General features: G+C 37.4%; 1 protein-coding gene across 12 annotated transcripts in view; it reads left to right on the top strand.

The window, feature by feature from the left end:
* Window positions 1-23,922, top strand: part of LOC111155563 (par-3 family cell polarity regulator) — a 687,032-nt gene that overhangs the window by 324,304 nt on the left and 338,806 nt on the right. The window contains exon 1 of one of the 12 annotated variants that reach the window (XM_022515796.1): window positions 5,876-6,052. The exons of the other annotated variants lie outside the window; for them this stretch is intronic. Within the exon in view, the coding sequence (XP_022371504.1) occupies window positions 5,876-6,052 (177 nt within the window). Of the gene's footprint in view, window positions 1-5,875; window positions 6,053-23,922 lie in introns of those variants that run through there. 12 annotated transcript variants of the gene reach the window in all.

The following is a 23,922-nucleotide window of genomic DNA, read 5'->3' as shown; positions in this document are numbered from 1 at the left end:
TTTAATATTTCAGAGGATGTACTTAGCAAATCTATATATTAAATAAATCAGAGGTTAAGGAGAAAGTTTTGTTCTCGTGTTTTTAAATGCATTGATTTTCCTAAAATTGAGGATGAGGAATTGTAATAATAATGACCGAATTACCTTAAACAAGAAGCTTCTGTTATTTCTAATTACTATAAAGAACACAGATTACATCAGCGCATTAGAATGCTGAAGTAGGCCATGGGCCAACCATGGGGGAAAAGGCTCTATATGTATTATTTTCCTCAGAGGCCAAGACAGAATTGTGTTCTTTTTACAGTATATGTCTTATCAGGACTGTGAAAGGTGGGAAACCTGTCTGAGGAGCCAGGCAGTTGTATTTTATGATGGTTTCTGTTGATAAGGCCAGACATTTATAGTGATCTCCTTTAAAGTCGGGTGCAACTTGTCAAAAGACCACATGCCGTTTGTGGCTGCTTCCCCACCATTCCCTACAACTCAGGTATTTTCCTTCCCCCGTGTTGCTTGTAATACTTTGAACTGTTTAAAAAATAAATAAATAAATAAATAAATAAATAAATAAATAAACAAACAAACTGTTTAGAGGCACCTGACGATGGCTTTTGATACTTCTCTGAAACACTTTTGTATTTTCTCTAATTCGTTTTTCATAAATTATTATAAGTTCTGTTAAGATGAGGCTTGTGCTTGGTAGGGGGTCACCGATACAGGTAAACATATGTAGAATCACACATTTTTTTAGCATCAGAAAAATTTCTGACCCCATCAGTGCCACCTGTGGTCTTGCTAGATGAGGAGCCTGAGGCCTGGAGGAGGGCAGTGACCTGCCAGGCTGTCTGCTGGTCTAGGCCAGTGTTTTTTTTAATGTCCTGGGCCCTTGGGAACCACTCAGATCATTTCAAGGAGGCTGTTAAGGCAAGACTGTTTTCAGAATATTACCAAGTATGTGCTGTGTTTTTCACTGGGTTGACCATCTGCACCAGTGGTGCTTAGGCACTGATGGGTAAAATGCAGACCCCGCGCACCAGTGAGGACATTGGCACCAAATGTATTCGTTACCCAGCACTTTACTCACACTTTGAAACACAAGCCATTTCCATCTGTTGTCCTTGATAAAGCAGCAGAAATGATTGCTTTTATTACATACTGGCCTTTGAGTATCCGGTTTAAAATTTTGTGTGATTAAAATGGCAGGTAGGCATAAAGTATTTGTACGTATTGAAGAGCAGAGATTGTCTTGAGAAAAACTTCTACGTGACGGGTGCGTTGTAAGTGGAGCCAGCCCTTTTTTTAGTGGAACACCACGTGTTATTTTTCCTCTGTTTTTTTTGTGAAAAAGGACAGAAAACTGTGGTTCTTCAGACTTTGGTGTCTGGCAGAGTTTCCAGAAAATGAATGAAGTGAGCCTGTTGCTACATGGCAAATAATGGACAGTATTTATTGCCAAAGAAAACACGCAAGCCTTCTAGTGAAAATTAGATTTTGGAAAACATAAATTCTCCCACCACTTAATGACTTTCGTCATGAAATGGGTAGTGATATTCACATATGTGATTTTCTGATATGAAGAAATAGATCAGCCTTTGTAAGAGCATTATAAGCCAATAATATATTCCAAGTAGCTAATGTTCCAGAATTTTTTCATGAGTAAAAGATCCAAAGTGTAAGACAGACAAGGAGATTTTAATATATAAAGAATGAGAAGTTTACATTCCATCTTACAAGCTAACCTTTGAGAAACTCTCATCTGTCAAGTTTTGGTGTGGTATCAAAGAAGAGTATCTACAGTTTGGGAAAGATTATTAAAATACTATTGCAGCTAAATATTTGTGGAGTGGTTTTTTTCTTTGTATGCTTGTCATGCGGCAGCACGTTGAAATCAGAAGCAGGGATGAGAATCCAGATGTCATCTATCAAGCAAAATGGAAAATAGTGCTGCTCTCCCAGCAAATAAACTTTGTTTTATAAAATAGAGTTTTCTAAAATTCTGTTGTTTATGTTAACATGTAAATGGGTTTATTATTGTTAAGTTAAAAATGAATTAAGGAATAAATATTTAAATTATTTTCATTTCCACTTCCAATACGGTAAACAGCCCTAGCTGTAAGCCACACAAACAAAAGCTCTTTGGGGTCCTCAGTAAATTTTAGAGTCAAAGAGTCCTGAAATCAAAAGTTGACAAGCACTGGTCTAGGCTGGTCTCCTTTGGGGTGTTCTTTATTATCTTATATATTGTACTTAAACTTAACCAGGAGGTTTTTCTTTCTTTAACACTTCTCAAAAAAAGGATGACTGTTGTTTCAATCTATATGCATAACTAACATAATATTTCTTTAACTCTCTAAAATCGAATGTTGCTATTTGTTAAAATCAGTGTATGACTTCTCAGTGTATATAATTCTACTTAGGAAACAACAAACATTTTTCCTTTTATGAAAATGAGACTCACATTTCTGTCTTCAAGTAGCTAGAAATGGAATTTGTTTTCCAATGACCTGCTAATTAATAGAACTAATTTCATGATTTGGGTAGTGAGTCAGCACTGACCCAGGTGCCAGGAAATTGTCCCTGAGCTCCTGTCATCTCGCTGAGCCTCAGCTTAACTTATCTGTGAGGTGAGTCACGTGTTCCTCTATTGTGATGTGATGCAGAGACTCAAAAAAAGACTCCAATCATTCCAAGTTAAATCAGTGGTTCTGATCCAAGATTACTTAGGTGTGTGTATAAACTGGATAAAAATGTCTTACAGTTTTCATGGAACCATAAAACCAAGAAGAAATTATAAACCAATACAAATGCCCATCTCACACCATCATTGTGTTGCTGAGTCTGAATCACACGCACTATGAATGTAGACCGACACTGTGTGGCCCGGAGACTTTGTGTTGGGACCTAGTGATGCTGCTGGTGTGCACTAGGATTCAGTTCTTCCAGTGCAGTGAATTGCAAGAACACCTTGATTTCAAGATCATCATGATATCATTTGGCATTCTTTTATGAAGACCACATTGTTTACTTTTTAAATTGAGTTCTGTTCTTTTCTCATTAGCCTGGGACTCAAATCACCTTCCTAAATGTGACTGTGGACAGAAATGTAAATGTGGGACCTTGAAATTGCATCAGGGTACTTGGTTACTAGGTACTACAAGCGAAAGATCCAGACTGTAGTGTTTCCTTTAATGGACATCCCTCAAATGAAAACAGAATGAAATGAAAACGGAAAGTGTAATGTGTGAAGAACTGACAGGAAGGGCCGGCTGATAGCGCCTCTTCTGGGACATCTGTCATACCTCAGGTCCTGTACACGCTGCCCTGGGCAGTGGCCCCACATCTAGCCAGGAGGCTTCGGCCACAGGGTCTGCAGTCTTTGCTGCACCATAGCCCCTTTCTAATCCCTTCTCCCCCCCAACATCTGCAGTTTCAAGTTACAGATACAAGAGGTAAAAGGCTAATTATTTTTGTCTGTTTCTGGTGAACAGATTAACACAGTGACCATGTCCCATCAGAAGATGCATCCTGGATGCAATTTATTTCTCGGGGGAAAATTTTTCAAAAGCAAGCATCTTCTTTTGTCTAAGCAAATTCAGTGAAATTTTATAGTTCCTGGATTTATTTTGGGGTTGAAGTACTTTTATCTGATTGTTTTATTGTGGTCAGTACTTCTGTACCACTTTTTAGAGACCATCTTTTGTGAGTAGTGCTTCTTTTAGATTTACACACAGATGCACACATACATGCTTACACATGTGTGCACGCACACACACACATACACACAGATGCATACACACATACACAGAAACTGAAGTGTGCATAGTTCCTTAACCACTAAATAATTAACAGCCCAGTAATTGGAAAGCAACAGAACTCATATCCAAGAAGCAGTATTATAATTGGCCAGAACTGTTTTATTCTTCCCCCTCCTTTTTTTGGTTTTCTGCTAACATTTTTGATTTGATCAATCTGGGAACAATTTTATTATTTTGGGGGGAAGTCTTTTATAGCAAGAGCATTGAAGTGTTAACACACATAGATGTATATTTTTGTGAAGTTGTTTTGAGAGTGACTATATAGTTCTTGGTGTGTTTTATTTTTGGGTGCAAGGTATAAGCGGTAAGGGCCATCACGAGTTTTTTTTTTTTTTTTTTTTTAAGATTTAATTTATTTATTTGACAGAGAGAGAGATCACAGGTCTGCAGAGAGGCAGGCAGAGACAGAGGGGGAAGCAGGCTCCCTGCTGAGCAGAGAGCCTAGATGGGGGGGCTCAATCGCAGGACCCTGAGATCGTAACCAGGCACCCCGTGAGTTTTTTGCTTACACTTAAAAATTGGCAATGATTCTTCTGTGTAATTTTCATGGGTGTGTTTCTCCCAGGAAATTAAGATAACTACTAACAATATTAAATGTTCAGCATTTTTTTTTTCTGGTAGTATTTCTCAGGCTCTCTTACTGTCAAATCCTTATGATGGAGAAGCACATGTTAAAAGCAATATTATATTTATATGCTTCTGTTTCCTCTGATCATTTCTAATTTGCTTTAACATCTTTCAGACTATTGGAATAGCAGTGGTTTAAATATCACCTTCAGTGTGTAGAGTCTGTCTTCAGTTGAGCGTCCTCTAGGATCTGTATGCCCATACTGTTAGTGCATCAGTGTTCAAAAAATGTTTTTCATGGAGTAAGTGATGGATTTATTTCACCCTGAAAGCTGTTTTGTTAGAGACTATTTATTCATTTATTTATTAGAGAGGGAGAGAGTTGGGGGGAGGGGATGAGGGAGAGAGAATTTTAAGCAGGCTCCTCGCCCAGAGCAGAGCCCCACGAGGGGTTAGTCTCATGACCCTGAAATCGTGACCTGAGCGAAAACCAGAAGTCTGATGCTTAACTGACTGAGCCACCCAGGCACCCCTGTTAGAGATTTTTAAAGAAATACATACCTTACATTCTAGTTTTTAAAAACAGGCTGTCTCTAACATAATCTAAATTTTTTGTCTTCTATTTATTACGTTTTTGAGTGATTTTGCTTAGTTGATGAGTGGAGTTTTGGGTTTTTGATTTTCAGTGTTAACAGACTCATGTGCTTTTGTTCTTAGGTCTGGTTTTATAGTTCTGTTCCTTCTCTCCTTTACCAATGATTGTATCTGTTCAGATATGCTCAGGGCTATTGATACAAATATTCACCTGAATTTGTTAATGATTATGTGAGAACAGTTGCAAACAGATTCCTCTTTTATGTGAATACGGTTGCTGAAATACTGTCTTTCATGAATCCTATATGTGAGTATATGCCAGATACTACCTGCATATTAGCATATTACTTTCAAGATTTCCATTCTCTTAAAGATAAGAAATGTGATTGTGCTCTGCGTTTTCAGATAGTACTTCTTTGAACAAAATAATTATCTTATTTAGCAGAATTCCTTACTAGATGAGCCAGGAAGTTTAGATTGTGTATTTTTAATCCCAGTATGGTTAAAAGTTAGATAGAATTTGTTCCATGGCTCACATCATTATTTACATTTTAGAATATGTACAACATGTATTATTAGAGAGCGTGCGTGTGTGAGCACGAGGGGCAGAGGGAGAGAGGGAGAGACAATCTCAAGCAGACTCGTCGCTCAGAGGAGTGGGACTTGATCTCACAACCCTGAGATCACAACTGAGCCAAAACCAAACCTGAGTCCAATGCTGTCTACTGCACCACCCAGGTGCCCCTCTATGATATTTAAAAATACTGGGATAATAGACTGGTGACCCACTGTCACCTTAAGTGTTACTCTGATTTTTGGATTTCACTGCCTTTATCCTAATATGTAGTTTTCAGACACGAGTTACTTTTTAAAAAATATAATGCTTTTTTGTATTTATAGATATGCCTCTTCATGTCCGACGAAGCAGTGACCCAGCTTTAATTGGCCTTTCAGCTTCCATTAGTGATAATAATTTTTCTTCTGAAGAGCCTTCACGGAAAAACCCCACACGCTGGTCAACAACAGCTGGCTTCCTTAAGCAAAACACTGCTGGTAGCCCTAAAACCTGTGACAGGAAGGTAACCATTTCTGTTTTGTGTCTTCTTCGTGTCAGTGGTGAATGTCAGCTGCTGACTGGGTCCTTTGCTTCTAGTGCGTCTTCTCTGTGGCCCTTTGTGTGTGTGCGTGTCAGCTTTTCCCTCAAAGTTTAGATGACTTCCTATTTTATACTGCCCTTGCATTTTATAGTAAAATTCATGCTATGTATTTATTTATTTATCCATTTTTAATAGATAATGTATTTATGATTAACAATGAAGACTTTTTTTGACTTGAAATATATACACGTAAAGTCCCTCACCTACTTTGTCTCCTAGTCGCCCTCTTTCTCTTCGGGGGCAGTCCCCTTACTAGCCTTTTGCATGTCCTTGCAAAGATGTTTTTCACATGTGTGAGAGATATTCATATTGGTTCCTGAGGTACATTAAAGAAATTATAGCATTATGGACTTTTAAGGATAAAGGTAGAATCCATAGTCTAAGTACTCTATTGATAATTTTTTCTTCCTAGAGAAAGGAAGTGTACTGCCTAGTCTTAATAACATTTTCTTCTTTGAGCCAATTCAGTTCAGTCCATGACCTAATTTATTTAGTCTAAAAGAATAAACTTTATTCTATTTTTTCAATTTGTTTCTTAATGCTCTTTGTCCTATATTCCTACAGAGCCCTTATAATCCCTTTCTGTTATATCTCTGTCCTTTCACTCAGTGAGCTTTAAGCTGTGTTTGTTATTTTCATTGATGAATCTGTAGAGTCTCAGTAAACATCTATTGAGTGAGTTAATATTTTTTTCAATGCAGCAGTAATTGAGCACCATGTGTATGTTGAATTGTACTAATAACATGTTAATATGGAAGTGAGTATAGCTTGATGTTTGCTTGATTTATCCTTTGCATTTATGGGAAAGTACCTGTTTTAAAATTTCTTTACTTGTTGCATTTCTACAAACACTCATTTGTAGTAGTTCATTTCTGGGAAAAAAAAAATATATATATATATATAGAGAGAACACCTAGAGTACCTTAACTGAGAAGAATCTTCCAGGAAAGATTTCACTTTTCTGAAATACTTCATTACGTATTTGATGAGGAATCAAGTTGGAGTGTCTTCTCATTGAGACTAGCTTGGAATTTTAGCATGCTTGACCATGAAGTAAACCATCCAAAGAAGCAGTATCCAATTTATGAATAAGCCTCATGACATTTAATTTGTGTTCAGAATAGATTTGATTTACATGGATATTTAGAAGTGTATAAACAAGTAAAGTTGACAGTTTAAAAAAAGCACTATTAGAAAGGTTTTCACGTGGTTTAAGGATAGTGCGTCAGAAGTCATTGAGGTAATCAGGATTTTCTTTCTAATTCCTTCAACATCTTGGGTAGGTGAGTCAGCTTCAGTTGCACAAGCAGAACCACCGTGGCTATTTTAAACATAAGCAAATGAACTTAATACTTAGAATTGAAGTCTCAGAAAATCATTGGAAGAGCTTGAAGAGTGGGCCGTAGGCAGGGCCTCTTCAAGGACTTCCTGAACCATGCAGTCCTGCGCATCTGCCTGGGAAGGGAGTGACCTGGGTCCTTCCCCTGCATCGGCCCACCAAAGGCTAACACCCTGTCTCCAGGTGTGCTCACCCTGCTGCTTGCCACTTGTGCAGCTGGGAACTGAACCCAGAAATGCCTCAGCAACCTCCATTCTCTCCATCAGCAGCCCAGGACAGTTCTTCCCTCTTCCACAACCACCATCTTCCACAACCGGCTCTTGTGTCCAAATGTGCAGAATGCGGTTTGCCTCTGGATCCTTACCTGCAGGGGAGGTTTAGGAAGTCGACTTTAGCCTTCCAGCTGCAGCAGAGGGAGGCAAGCTACCAGAGGACTGTAAGGCACCCTGCCAGTGAGTCACCTCACTGAGTTTTTGTTCTAAATAACATATATCGGCGCCTGGGTGGCTCAGTCGGTTGGGGGGCTGTCTTCAGCTCAGGTCCTAGGATTGATGATGATCTCAGGGTCCTGGGGTTGAGTCCCACATTAGGCTCCCCACTTGGTGGGGAGTCTGCTTCTCCTTCTCCCTCTGCCCACTGCTCCCCCTGTTTGTACTCTTTTCTCTCTCTCTCTCTTTCAAATAAATAAATAAAAATCCTAAAAAAAATAACATATCTATCATTGTAAAAAATTTGGGAAACTCATGCAATACAAAGTTAAATTATTTATAATGATAAAATGCAGCAACACCTAGTATTAAGATAATAAGGAGTAAGCACCGTGGCACATACACGTACTCACGTACACACACATGTACCACACGGAGTTGGAGTCCTACTGTGTCAGCATACTGGGCATCTTTATCATTTCTACTTTGTTTCATATCAGGGATTTCTCCTGGTGTGAATTTTATTGGAAAATATATATGTTTAGTGGGGCAGGGGGCAGAGGGAGAGAAGGAATTTAAATAGGCTCTATGCCCAGTGTGGAGTCCAACTTGGGGCTCGGTCTCACAACCTTGAGATCATGATCTGAACCAAAATCAAGACTCAGACGCTTAACTGACTGAGCCACCCAGGCACCCCCCTGAAAAATATTTTTAATGGATGCAGAATATCTCATTGTAGAATATAATTTATCATTCTCTTATTGTTGGACCTTTATTTATACTATTTTCATTTTTTTTCACATTATGAGTGTAAGTGTTGTGAGACAAATTTGAACGTAGTTTTGTTTTTAAAAATGGTTATCCAGGGGCGCCTGGGTGGCTCAGTGGGTTAAGCCGCTGCCTTCGGCTCAGGTCATGATCTCAGGGTCCTGGGATCGAGTCCCACATCGGGCTCTCTGCTCAGCAAGAAGCCTGCTTCCCTCTCTCTCTCTCTCTGCCTGCCTCTCCGTCTACTTGTGATCTCTCTCTGTCAAATAAATAAATAAAATCTTTAAAAAAAAAATGGTTATCCATTCAGTAAGCTTTTTCCCATGTGGAACAGTATTTAATGTAGCCAAAGGCCCACACTTTCTCACTGGAAAGACCTCAAATTCCATATACATCTTTAGATGAAATCCTGTTCACATACAACGCATATAAAGGATAATACATAATGAATTTGTCCTTCGAAATATCTTTGGCTTTACTTTTCAAGTACCCATTTCCTAAGCTTGCTGTCAAAATTTTAAGCTGTTTGTATTAAAATCTGAGAGAGTCTCTTTTTTGTATGTGTATATCCATCTTATGTTCATTTATAAAATGATGTCTTGTATTTTCAGTATTCAGAACGGGTGCTTGGAGGAAAGTATACATGGCTGATCAATATTAACTTGATTTCCTTCTCTTGAGGCATGAGAGCTTGCCTATGCTGGGTGATCTCAAGATGCTATACATTTTTATGAATATGTAGTGGTTTAGGTTTTCTATATAAATGCATGGAAATAGAGGAGTTAAGGATTCACAGTCTTGTGATGCATTGATCTCTAATAGATAAAATACGTTGACATTTTTCTATAACTCATCAACATAGTTAAGTGATCTCTATTTTTCTAAGTTGATGAGCAAAACACACAGTTTTGGAATGATATCACCAGTCAGTTGAAATCTCTTATTTCTGAACGAGGCAGTTCCATTCAGGTGTTGAACTCGCTCCTGTGGCTGAAAACCGAGGTGGGAGGTGGAGTCTTCCCAGTTCATGTAGTTATTACACTATTAAATTAGAGGGCAACGTAGACAGATGTTGGTGCAACAAAACCAGGTGAGAGCTTGGAGAGACCAAGGGTTCTATGGGCTTCTGGATTTCTTAACAGTTCTTCATTCTTTAATTTAAAAGTGACATGTAGAATAGAAGAGAGTCCTGGCTTTTTAAAAAAGTTCCTTGGAACATTGACTCACTCCTGTTGTCCAGCATTTTGTGGCGCACTGCCTTTTTCAACTCTTTTAGAGAACGTTTTTTACTCACACTTAGCATGGAAAGTATATTGCTAGAAAATGTATTTTCATTTGAGATTTTGCACGTGCTTAATATTTCATCTTAGGAAATAGTATTTCAATCAGTGTGAACACTTAAATCATTTTGCTACCTCTTTGGTCATCCTTATTAAGTCATTGTCCCTACAAATAAAGTCTAACTAGTATGTGGAGAGCATTTGATTCATTCCATCAAGAACAATGTAATGAGGCACTTATCAGAATCAGCCAGCCATGAAGTTTCAAGGATAAAGTCTGTGCATTATTTCACTGTGTACTCGTTGTAAGCCATTATTCCTTTCCCCCAAAGACTAAGAGCTGTTGCTTTTCTAAGTTATCTGTCCCTTTCACCAACCCCCTTCCCTGCCCCACCAAAGAAAATTTACAAAGGTAGATGAAAACAAAGGTAGCATTAAGAACATATCTTGAGGGGTGCCTGGGTGGCTCAGTGGGTTAAGGCTTGTGCGTTTGGCTCAGGTCATGATCCCAGGGTCCTGGGATCGAGCCCCACATTGGTCTCTGTGCGAAGCAGGGAGCCTGCTTCCCCCCTCTCTCTGCCTGCCTCTCTGCTTACTTGTGATCTCTGTCAAATAAATGAATGAAATCTTAAAAAAAAAAAAAAAAAAAGAAAATATCTTGATGTAAGGGGAAGAAAGTCGTAAGACAACATTTTATATTAGCATCAGTGTCTTGTAACTTTTTTTTTTAAAGTTCTTAAGAGACCTTAGAATATTTCTGATACCCTGGATTTATTTTTTCTTAGTTGCTTGACATGTTTGGTATCTGTCCAGTACTCCTCATATACACAAGCTCCTGGAAGAGTTGCTGTCTTAATTGTCTTTGTCATCTTTTTTTCTGTTCATTAAAAGAGTTAGGAGATATTTCTTCTAACTTTAGAAAAATACTTACAGAAACATTTCTGTAGTATATTTTAAGATTCTCCCCATAGTCTTTTTCTTATAATACTACTATTTGCTCTTTGCATTTATAAAGTAATGAAAAGTATAAAGAAGCAAGTAAGTAATTTGGAATGGTGTAGATAAGTGTTATTGACAGTTTGGTGTATTAACTTGGGACTCTGGAGCAGAGCTCTGTATAGTTGGTGGCTGTCCCTATTACCAGTGGGAAATCATCCAATGAATATGGTTTAATTTCTTAACTTTTTTTTCTAATTTTGTCTTATATTGAGAGCATTTTCCCATGTCATAAATATAGATAGCTTGCATAATGTTCTTTTATGTACTGATTTTTTTTTGTAGTTGGTGTTTATTATTTTATTTGGTGACTTTACTGTTGCTTGACATTTATACTTGGCCAATTTTTTTTTTCTCTAATAAGTAACCTTTAGAAGTACCCTTCAGAAAAGATCCTAATATATTAATTTATATTGACATCTCTTATTATTTTCTTAGAACAGACTCCTGAAGTAGACTTATTTGACCAAGGGAATGGATATTTTTAAAGCTACTGATAATTGTTTCTCATACGTTCATGACTAATAAAGTGTGAAGTACTTATGTTGTATAAAGCACTGTGAGGAGGCCCAGATGGAGTGAGCTGTGCGATGAGGGGGAGGATAAAGAAAAAGAAGCAAGTGGTACTGTTCCTGAGTTCTGGAACTTACTGTCGCACTATAGACTTTAATGGCTCCCACTTGGCTCTGCATCAGAATCACCTGTGAACTTTAAAAAGATGAAATACACTTGTAGCGATGGATTCATTTACCTATTTCAGGAGATTTGTGTGTTTACTTAAAGCTGCTTTACTGACTTCAGGGCACAGTCTTTTTTTTGAGTCCAGCTGAAAAGGAAGTGTGTTTGTTTGCCTGTTAAGAGAGGGTAAATAAGAGTATTATGGCTATTTTGAGATGTCTTCTTTTAGGCTAATTTTCCTATCATAGCAGAATAGAATCTGGAACATTTACCGCATTTGGTTTTGTGATATTTCACTTCTCATACTTAGATTGCTCAAATTTATCATTTTAAATCAAAAGTCCATTAAAATGAAAATTTTTTTTGAGTTTTAAATAAAAGTATTCTAACAACCTCTTGCGATGTTGGGTCCTATCCGGTCAGTGCCAAACTAGAATAGGACGTATCTTTTCTAAATAGAAGCTCTGATACAAATAGTATACCTGTCTATTGTTCCTTGGCATATTGTCCTCCACCCCCAATCTTAGTTGAACGTGCATTTCAATACATTGGGTCAAGGCACCGTGTTCCCATTATCATGTGTGAAGCCACTAATGTTAATTCAGACACAAGGGACTTCCAGAAAGTGCCCACTCCTTGTTTTATTCAGAGTTAGAAAACTTTGGCAGTTTCTGTGCTGACAGTGTATTAGTTAACATTGGCTCCTACTTCGTGATACTCTAAAATAGCTGCTTGCTTGTTCATTCATTCATTCATTCATTCATTTTTTACAGAGTTGTAGTCTGTGTTTACCTGTTTATTTGCTGCCTCATCCCCCTTCTCAACCATTTGGCTTCGGAGTCTCTGCTTCTCCTTTATGCTTTTTTTTTTTAAAAATATTTTATTTATTTATTTGACAGATGGAGATCACAAGTAGGCAGAGAGGCAGGCAGAGAAAGAGGGGGAAGCAGGCTCCCTGCCAAGCAAAGAGCCCGATGCGGGGCTCCATCCCAGGACCCTGGGATCATGACCTGAGCCGAAGGCAGAGGCTTTAACCCACTAAGCCACCCAAGCGCCCCTCCTTTATGTTTTCTAATGGATAAGGCCAGTCATATTGGTACATTTGAGTATGCTATTTCATTTTTAAGCTAGTACGTTTGACCAGGTGGTTATTGAAAAACGTTGTCTGTCTTTTGTCATTTGTGAGCCAATCGTAGATGTTAGCTAGTTACAGTAATCATCCAAAAACCTCACAGGATGAGCTGAGATCATCCCCTAAAACCACATGTTTCCTCTGCAAGAGACCTATAGCTGTGTTTAATTTTCTGGGGCATTAGCTTCAAGGGAGATCCAACTGAGACTTAAATGTTAGACCGTTCTACTACAACATTTGTATTTCCCCTTAAAGGCCTCTGAAACTATAAATTTCACCCTTCTGTTTTGCATATTAAAAGATCTTCATTTGATTGCAGTACAGTTGTGTGCTTTTAGTAAGTGATGGTTATAATCATTTCTACAATACGCGGCTTCAACTGCCAAGCTCACCTCGTAAGACTTGTTAATAACCTGGTCTCATCTCTTTCTGTGTCACAGGTAGGGATATAATCTATCTTCACTTGCTTTGAATATTATAATTTGTGTTCAAAGTTATAAAATCCTAAGGTGCTATTGAGAAAATTTTTGAGCCTGGATGTGGTATTTTTAGAGTTCACAAGCCATTCCAGAAACATAAACCAAAGTAATGTGAAAATCTTTATTGAGTACCCTCAAAGTTACATAGAATAGAGAGGGAAATGAATGTGTTACACCTGTTTTTCTTGACTTGGGGGGAGAGAACTGGGAAATGACATTGATTCAATTATATTGAACAAACATTTGCATGGCTTTTATACACTTAAAAATATTTTGGCCTTATTTCATCTCTTTATCTTGGTTTTTGTTTTTAATCTTTGATACTTTAGCTTATAAGCCTAGTTCCTTCAAGTCACAAAGTTAGACGTAGTCACTTCAGGGCCTGCTGTTAACAGGAAAAGTAGAAGATGGGACCGCTCAGGGCCAGAGCCCTTTGCCACTTGCATTCTAGCTGCTCTGGCAAACTTGGTTTTAATTTGCATGGATTCCAGGTGCCCTTGTGTTCCTATCTGCCTTTAGAGAAGTGCATTTTTACAGTGTGGGGGTAGAAGTGGTTTCCATCGATCTCATCCCTAAACTGTATCCATTTTTGAGGTTTTTGATATTTTCACATAATCATAGCCACATTGTCGTGAGTACTTCTTGTCAGAGAATGTGCTTGGTGTGTTATATGTTATATCTCATTTAATCCCCCTCTACTGTATAAGTGTGGTTAGTGTTCCCATTTTATTGATGAAGAGGTAAAGCCAAGAATTTAAATAGGTCACCTAATAGTTAAACCAACTGTTCAGTGATAAAGTTGTGATGTGAATCTCGATTTTGCAGTTTCAGATTCTGCTTTTGACAAGTATCCTCCCACATCCCAACATGCTTACAGACTTTATACACTGCCCAATTATTAAAATTTTTTTTTATTTTTTAAAGATTTACTTATTTAGAGAGTGGGCGTGCATGCCTGCATGAGCAGGGAGGTGCAGAGGGAGAGGAAGAGAGAATCCCTGTGCTGAGTGCAGAGCCTGACTCCCAGCTGATCCCACGACCCTAAAATCATGACCTGAGCCAAAATCTGAGAGTGGACTATTAACCGACCGAGCCACCAGGGGCCCCTGCCAGTGTTCATTTAGTTGAACAATTTAGACTGTAAAATATTTCACAATAACCTTTTTATTTTTATCTCCTCTAAGTCTTTCTGTTATACATGAATATAAGAATAATGAGCATGTGTTTATTATTAGAACTGGCATATTTTGTTAAAACCTCACCAAGTCTATATTATACCGTAACATCTTAGTCTTAAGTAAAAGTATGCTGGCTTCATGAATATCTGTACTAATAATGTGATTATGTTAACTGATCTCCATTTCTGCCCCTTTTTTGAGGAATTCTTTGTGTTCGTCTATTTTCTCTAATCCTTGTGTTTGATATTATTGAGGATTTATATATTTGGCCGCCTTCTTGATATTTTATGTGCATTAGTGACAGCAGAGTAAATAAAGATATAGTTGGACTATAATCCAAAGACCAAAATAAATATCCATAAGACTATACTGATACTAATAAATGACTAAATAAAAAGTGAATGGGGAAAAAAAGGGACAGATTTTCTTACAGAATTCTAAATAGTAGAAGTAATATGTCCCCCTCCAGAAGGTGGGGATCTTAATTCCCCTCTTCTTGAGGATTGGCTGTACTTAATACTTGTTTCCTAAGAAGAGAGGAGGGAATGTGAAAAATACTAACTTTATAGTGGAGAAGTGACAGAGTTACCTTAACCAAGTGACCAAGGTTAATATCACTAATGATAAGTCATGGTGATATCGAGCCCTTGAAATGGTACAATGGCATGGGCATTTCACCTCAGTGGAGTTTTCCCCAGAACTCATAACTCCAGTTTAATCGTAAGGAATCTCAAGACAAACCAAAACTGAGGGACATTCTATGAGGTACCTCACCAGTATTCTTCAAGAATATTGTGGTCATAAAAAAAATTAGGAAAGACTGAAAAACTGTCCCAGGTCAGAGGAGATTAAGGGGATGTGGGGATTTAATACAATTTGGGATCCTGGCATGAAACAAGGGCATTAGTGGGGGTTGGGGGGAACAGATGGATTGCAAATACATCTGTTAGTGTAGTTAATAGTATTGTATCAGTGTTGATTTCTTAGTTTGGACAACTATACCAAGGTTATGTAAGATGTTAACATTGGAGGAAGTTGGGTGAAGAGTGGGTAGGAACTCTGTACTATTTTTACAACTTTTCAGTAAATCTAAATTTTTTTCCATCCCAAGAAGTTCTTTAAAACCCAGCTTTCCAAGGCACATTGTGTCACCCACATTTTGGGCTGAGAATTAGAGATGGCAGTTCAGCCACAGGTGCCTGGCATGTGTGGAACCAGGACTCAGCCACAGGTCTCTGTGAACCCTTGAGCATACCTGGTCATTGTCAGAGATGTATTTTTCTCTTTGGAAATGAGTTCTTTTTTAAAAAAAGGTTTTATTTATTTACTTGACAGACAGAGATCACAAGTAGGCAGAGAGGCAGGCAGAGAGAGAGGGGGAAGCAGGCTCCCCACTGAGCAGAGAACGGGATTCAGGGCTTGATCCTAGGACCTTGAGATCATGACCTGAGCCAAAGGCAGAGGCTTAACCCACTGAGCCACCCAAGCGCCCATGGAAATGAGTTCTAATGAAAGCTTTTCAACTGATTTTATTACTACTGATTGATGGTTGGTAGCCTTCCCTGTGACAGGACTGAATTTGAGAAATACTTACCAGTCTGACACCCGCTGCATTCTCATGGCTGGGTACTCCCACTTGTGTTTTTAATTTTTGTCGAGTCATCCTGCTGCAACAGCTGTTTTGTTGTCCCTTTATTCAAATTGTTAAGGTTTTGAGGGGAAGACAGAAGAGGGTTTCAACAAGAAGTACTCCAAATTTTCTGGAATCATGTTTTCTAAAGTTATGATTTTTCAGTTATCATTCAGGGAGAAAAATAGATTCCTTGAAAATTAATATCCAGCTTAGAGAACATGATTTTTCTGCTGATAGGTAGGAGAGAAGGACTTAATTCTTTAGAAGTTTGAGCTATCAATTTCTTTATGGTAAATGCTTTTTGTGTGGAGATGGAATTCTCCAGAAAAGTAATTATGATTGTATGAGGAGCATAAATAGAATGGGATTTTGATAAGTGAAAATATTTTTTCTTTGTTTTCAAAAATCTGTGGAGATGATTTACCTGAGGAGGCAATTTCACAAGTAAGGGGAAAACGTTAAGAAAGTCAAATCGTTGACTGTACCTAGGGATTTGCACAGAAATTACTCAGTTGTTTTGTTAATCTACTCAGTTCATTGAAGTTATGATTGTGCACCAAAAAATATAAGAAGGGAGTGCTAATATTTACATTGGCAGGCTAGTTACATATGGTGCAAGTATCTTGATTTTTCAAGTTTTAGTGATTTCTTTGAATATATATATTGCTTTTAAATTAACATGAAGAACATTTAGGTAAATATAAAAAATTCATGTTGCACATTTGATAATGTGTAAGATTGTAGATATTTTGGGATTAGGCAGCTACTCTAAGTATTTTACTTTCTCCCTTTCATTACCTGGCATCTGTTCCCTTCTTCTCTTGGTGTTGTGCAAATTGCTCCTGATGCAAAGTGCTATTATTATTTATAATTTTAGTTTGGCGATACAAACATTTAGAGGTACATGTTTTTGAAAGAAAATGAAATGTGGATAGGTATTTCTTGCTGTCAAAATAAGAAATATGTAGCACTTTCTAAAATGTTTTAAAATTGTTTTAGATTTAAATTTGTTTTTCAGAGTCAAGCAGCATTAGTCAAATGTTGCTCTTCATTTTTATTTAGTTTTGGAAAATGAGCCAGGCTCTTCAAAATGTAACCTGACCTGAAATATTTATATTTTATTTTGTTCTTACACACTTGCCTTTGTTGAAAGAGCAGGGTAGGGACGCCTGGGTGGCTCCATCTTCAACTTGGGTCATGATCCCAGGATCCCAGTATCCTGGGATCGAGCCCCATATGGGGCTCCCTGCTCGGCAGGAGGTCTGCTTCTCCCTCTCCCACTCCCCCTGCTTGTGTTCTCTCTCTCACTGTGTCTCTCTCTGTCAAATTTAAAAAAAAAAAAGAACGGTAAAAAATGGTGGTCTCTTTTCTCCATTCTTTATACTTGTGATTGTGGAATGCCTATGGCCATATGGCATTTGGGTGACGTTTTTGTTTTGTTTTGTTTTGTTTTGTTTTTGAGAGAGAGAGAGGGAGAGAATATGAATCCTAAGCAGGTTTCACACCCAGGGCAGAGCTGAATGGGGCTCTGTCCCACAATCCTGAGATCATGAGTTGAGATCAAGAGTTTGGCGCTTAACTGACTGGGCTGCCAAGGTGCCCCAGTCATGTTGGTTTTTATGAAGTACTGTGCAAGAAATAAAATGGGAACGCCCATTATCACTGCTTCCCTTGTAGTTATTTTCCTTAGTTCCTCAGAATCCAGATGGGGATAATGTTTTTGTAATTTGAAAAATACTGAACTATCCTTCCAGGCTACCTTCTCCTTATACTCTTACTGATGTTTTCAAAGGATAAAGGAGATAATCCCAGTTATACCTGGAAAGAGATTGTTTTAAAACCATTTAAATTAAAAAAAAAAAAAGATTTATTTGAGAGAGAGAGAGAAGGAGGGAATGTGTACGTGCACACATGTGCACGCCTGAGCATGTAGGGGCAGGGGTGGAGAGGGAGAGAATCCTCAGACCGACTCCCTGCGGAGTGTGGAGCCCGACGTGGGGCTCTGTCTTGAGATCTGTGGGATCACAACCTGAGCTGAAACCAAGAGTTGGTCATTTAGGGATTGAGCCACCCAGGGGCCCCAATTTAAAACCATTTTAAATCAAACATTTTACTCCTAATTATTCCTGAGACTAGGCCGTGTTTATCAGGGAGCCAGCCATCCCTCATGTAAATATAATTTGTGATACAAGATTATATATTGGCTTTGCCCTAGTTTATGTACAAGAACTCAAGGGATACTTTTCTGTTGGGAGGGGGTCATTTTGTGGGAATGGGTGGATCTCAGAAATTACCACCGTTAACAGGTAAACCATGGTTCCTGGTTAGGTCTCATGAGGGTTAGAATTCATTACTCAGACACTGGGCATTGAAATGGGTAGATACAACCCTGGGAACTGGTTACTCACCCTCATCTCCACAGAACATTCGTTGCAACTTCTCTCAACCTCTGTTTCTATTTTTTAAATGGTAAGAGGTTAAGCTGGATATTCTCTCACTTTTCTCCTTCCAGATTTAAAAATCTGTATCTAAAGTTTTTCACGGTATTCTGAACTGTTGAGATGGATTAAAAACAACGGAAGAAATAGGTTCAAATAAATAGCCTGAATGAGGCTGAGTTTTGCTGATCTCTTTCCTCTTAGATATCCTTGTCTGCTCCATGACCAGTTCTGGTGGCTTCAGAGAAATTTGTGCCCTCATGGTCACCTCTGGAAATGTCACGGCCTTTGTAAGTTGGCCTGCATCTCTGTGAGATATTTGGCCGACTGGTTTTCATATCGGATCCCTTAATGTTGATACCCAATGCAGGTCTGTGCTCTGGGGGTTATTTTTCTTATCTGATGTTACAGCAGTTATTGAGTTACTGGTCAGTTTCAAGTTGTGAGTAAAACTAAAATGTTATACTTCTGGTTTTGTCAGCATAACAACCAGAAGGATTTGCTCCGTGACAGGAAACTTACTTGTAAACTAATCATAATTTTCAAATGTGTACTTTCTGTAGCGTTCCAAACAAGAATTTTTTCCCCTGGCATATTCAGCATTCTTTTTCTTTTTTTTTTTTAGAATTTATTTATTTGACAGACAGAGATCACAAGTAGGCAGAGAGGCAGGCAGAGAGAGAGAAGGAAGCAGGCTCCCTGCCGAGCAGAGAGCCCAATACGGGACTCGATCCCAGAACCCTGAGATCATGACCTGAGCCGAAGGCAGAGGCTTAAACCACTGAGCCACCCAGGTGCCCCCATATTCAGCATTCTTGAGTGTCCCACTGATCTAAATGGAATTCTGTGATTTAGAAGCTACTGAACACATGTTGTAAAGACTGGCAAAGACAGATTTTTCAGGTCAGAATGAATTTTAAGAACTATGTACCTTTAATATTTCAAAGGGAAAAAAACTTGTAAAATTTGATGTACATTATAGGAGTTTTGATTTTGTACATTAATAAAAATAAAATCTGCTTGGATAAGTCATTTTCAAGTTTTGCTGCTAATTCTTCAAAATTTAACTCAGTTTAGAATGGAAAAATAGAGTTGTAAAAATAAATTATGTGTTAATGAAATTTGAGCTACAGAGGTACTCTAATAAATGTTTGGGCATTCAAAAATCTCTGCATTTTGATTATTTTCATTTTTTAATTTTTAAAAAGTTACAATATCAGTATAATCAATGTCTCATCACAAATTGTACCACACCTTAGTAGACTATCACTAATGATATGTAGCCTACTAATAGAATTTTGACAGAAATGTATGGATGTTTGAATTTCCTCTTTGTCTTGTCATAGTTCTGTTCAGGAGTAAGAACAGATTTGTAGATACGGACTCCTTCTTTTACCTCTTTAGCCCTTTCATTAATGAATAAGAATGTGGAAGAAAGCAATTACCCAAAAGGAGAGTAGGAGATATCTATCTATCTACCCACCTACCAGTATTTATACTTATTTATATATGCAGGAATTATAGAGTATGGGCTTAGCTAATATGGGGATGAATTTCCTTGACCTCAGATCAGTAACACAGAGGGCATTTCATGTAGGATATTGGTCACCATGGATATCAAATAAAGTTCATTATACAGCCATGTGTCTAGGATAAGTGGTGATAATACTGTGTTTGGAATAAAACCGTGTGTTTCTTTATTTAAAAAAGTATATTAATAGGCATGTAGTTGGTTTAAATGGACAGGGATGGCCAAACCTTCTGCCTTCATTTACAGGTTGGTTATTGAATATGTAATTTTTTTGTGTGAGTCAGTTTATTCCCAATCCCATGTCTCTCTCTCTTTTTTTTTTTTCTTTCTCATTTATTAACTAGAGGACGATTTGAAGGTCAGAAAAATACATTGATAAAAATCCTATTTACAGACCATTTTATGGTTGTTTTCTTCTGCTACGCGTTAGCCTTGGCCTTGCTTCCAAGGTCATGCTCTGATATAGCCATCAGGAAGCACACAAGGTAAACTCTGGGCATAGAGACCAGAATGGGTCTGTTACATTGACCCAACAATGTGATTACTGGTAATTTTAGCAAGCTTTATGTAATTAAAAAAAAAATTCTAAGCCATCATTACTAATTTCATGTCAGTCTTATAATTTCAGGTTAGACATCCTGAAAATAGTTTCTTTGGTGTCTGTGTATCATTTCTTAGGGAAATGATAACACAGAAAATTGAGTTCTCTTTGACTAGGATTGCTGAGTTGAAAAATAATTGTAAACTTAAAATCTGAAAACTGCACGGGAATATTTGAAACCATAGGATGCTTCTATAGAGGGTACAAAAGTTAAATTTATTTGCACTGAACGTTCAGTATGTCAAAATGACACAATTCCTAATGGTTTTTAAAAAGGTGTTTGGAGGGTGCCTGGGTGGCTCAGTGGGTTAAGCCACTGCCTTCGGCTCAGGTCATGATCCCAGGGTCCTGGGATCGAGTCCCGCATCGGGCTCTCTGCTCAGCAGGGAACCTACTTCCCTCTCTCTCTCTCTCTGCCTGCCTCTGTCTACTGTGATCTCTCTCTGTCAAATAAATAAATTAAATCTTTAAAAAAAAAAAAGGTGTTTGGAATTTTTGCATTGAAAAAAAGTAGAGCTGTAGTTGGGTTTATTAAACTAACATAGAAATATCTGGTACTTCTGTAACGTTCATGAAATATTCCTATATTTCTGCAACATAAGGATGTAGGCTTGCCAAGGAATCTGACCATCAGCTATGTAGCTGTTTCTGAGAGATAAAGCTTTGGAGTTTCAGCTTAGTATGAAAGGAATAAGCTCCTATCCCAAGGCACTGGGTGGGTTCTGTGTGGTTTCTTTTTATTGAATTGTAATTGGCTTGGGGAAGAGTGATGGGGGAGAGAGGACAGTTACTTTCCCTATCCTGAAAGAGATTTACTGCATAACTAGGGTACTGCTACCAGGGAGCAGAAAATTAATATGCATTTCTCAGCCTGGGTGGCTTTTTGACACCTGATGATATGGCAGTACATTTAGATGATAAGGAAAATCCCTGATCACAGCAGGAACATCTGTTTTTTTCTGGCAAGAGGGAAAGCAAAGCTGAATGGCTGTTTGGGACAGCCTCATGAGTGAAGGATTAAAATTGTAATTAAAAAATAAAAGAGTAATTCCTTATGGTATTTTTCTTATAAAAATTGTTAGATAAAGTAGTAGTGGCTTTACTATAATAGATTATTTCTTCTCATTAGCAAATTTAATAATCTTTTGGATTTTGCATATTGGTACTACTGACAGATTTTTGTAAGTCTAATGAAAAAGATTTCTGTTTTTACTTGGAAGTTTACCAGTATACAGAACGGAGGCATTAATTTGATCATAGAATGAAATAGATTTAAAGTCACATTCTCCAGTTTTTTTTATTTTTTTTAAATAAATGCAGCTCTGACTTGTTACAAAAATATTAATGGCAAAGATTTTTGTTGGCTTGTTTTTTTTTTCTTTAGGTTAGAAAGTATAGGTTTTTAAAATACATTTAACTTAAAAATGTTCACTTTTTTTGTAGCTGATGATAGTCTGATCCATTAAAAATGTAGATAATCTGCATAGATATATTAAGACTACCTTTTTTTGGTCATTGTTGTTTATACATCTACAGACATTCCTTTCTTTCAAAAACAAATGAAGGAAATGCCTTCATACTTCATCTTTAAAATTTTTTTAACTTTTATTTCTTATTTAAAAAATGGGAACATAGGAATGCAAACTCACAAATGAACTAACAGAAAATTCTTTTCAAAAATAAATTAACATATATAATTTGGAAGAAAAAAAGCAGTATGTTTATCAATATGTCCTATCAGGCACTCCTACTCAAAGTTCACATAGGTAATAAGTTTAGGTTCATTGCTAATCAGAATCAGTGAGTTTGGGAATGTTTTGAGAAATGCTCATCAGATCTTTTGGAGTTCAGATATTTCAATGTCAGTGCAGTGCTTATAATGAGTTTGTATTTTTTTAAGAATTCTTTTTTGTGTTTATTATTATGATCTCTCATAGCTTCTTATTCTATTAAGTACATTAAATATTTGCTGGGTACCTACTTTCTAAAAGGCTCAGTGCAGGACATCATGGATAGGGGTAGGAAGATGGTCCTTTCTCCAAAGCTTACAATGTAGTTGAGTTTGCTAGAGGATATGGCATTTATTTATTTTTAAAAAAATTTTTTCATTTAAATTAAGTTAATTAACATATGATATATTATTGGTTTCAGAGGTGGAGGTTAGTGATTCATCAGTCATATAATACCCAGTGCTCATTACATCACATGTCCTGCTTAATGTCTGTCACCCAGTTACCCCTCCCCCCCACCTCCCTCCCCTCCAGTTTGTTTCCTATGATTAAGAGTCTCTTACGCTTTATTTCCCTCTCTGATTTCATCATTTTATTTTTTCCTCTCTTTCCCCTATGATCCTTTGTTATGTTTCTTAAATTCCCCCTATAAGTGAGATCATATGATAATTTTCTTTTTCTGATTGACTTATCTCGCTTGTCATAATACCTTCCAGTTCCATCCATGTTGTTGCAAATGGCGAGATTTCCTTCTTGATGGCTTAGTAATATTCCATTATTACACACACACACACACACACACACACACACACACACACTCACTCACCACCCACACCCACATCATCTTTATCCATTTATCTTTTGGTGGACATCTGGGCTCTTTCCATAGTTTGGCTGTTGTGGACATCGCTGTGTAAATATTGGGTTGCAGGTGCCCCTTCAGATCACCAAATTTAAGACTACTATGTTTCTAAAATCATTTACACCAAAATAAATATTTCTAAGTTAAAAATAGTATGTACTTTATACATTTCAATTGGAAATCTTGAATATCCAAGCATGTATTGTAAAGGAGAAATCATATTGCATGTTATGGTGTTTGCTGATATACTCATAAATACAGAATCACAACTTTATAGGACTCCAGTCTTCGTATGAACTTTGGATCAAGCTCAGGATTGCAAAGAAGAACATGAGTGCAATGCGAGTAGTACCTGCATGATGCTGTCCACAAACTAAAGTATATAAGCATAGTGATTCCTAATACATTTTAGAAATTCTTCGCTTTCTTGACAGTGACTAAGATTACTTCAGCTGGGCTTCTCATACATTATAAATTAATGCATGAATTTATTATTGACATTACCATAACAATATTGAATTAGGAAAACTTTTTTGGTATGAGGGGTTAATTTTATTTTTGTTACCCATTAACTACTCAAAGTTGATTCTGTAAATATAAAATTGAATTTTTTGGGTGGAGTTCAAGAGGACAGGTTTTTTTTTAAAATCTATAGCTCTTATCTCCTTTAATCTGATTACTTTGTGATGGCCTGAAACATGAATTACATGTCATAATTG

Source organism: Enhydra lutris, unplaced genomic scaffold (assembly GCF_002288905.1).
Source record: "Enhydra lutris kenyoni isolate GAN:26980312 unplaced genomic scaffold, ASM228890v2 scaffoldscaffold42, whole genome shotgun sequence".
NCBI classification, from domain to species: Eukaryota; Metazoa; Chordata; class Mammalia; order Carnivora; family Mustelidae; genus Enhydra; species Enhydra lutris.
The sequence above is the reverse complement of the archived record's forward strand: the minus strand, read 5'-3'. Positions and strand labels throughout refer to the sequence as shown.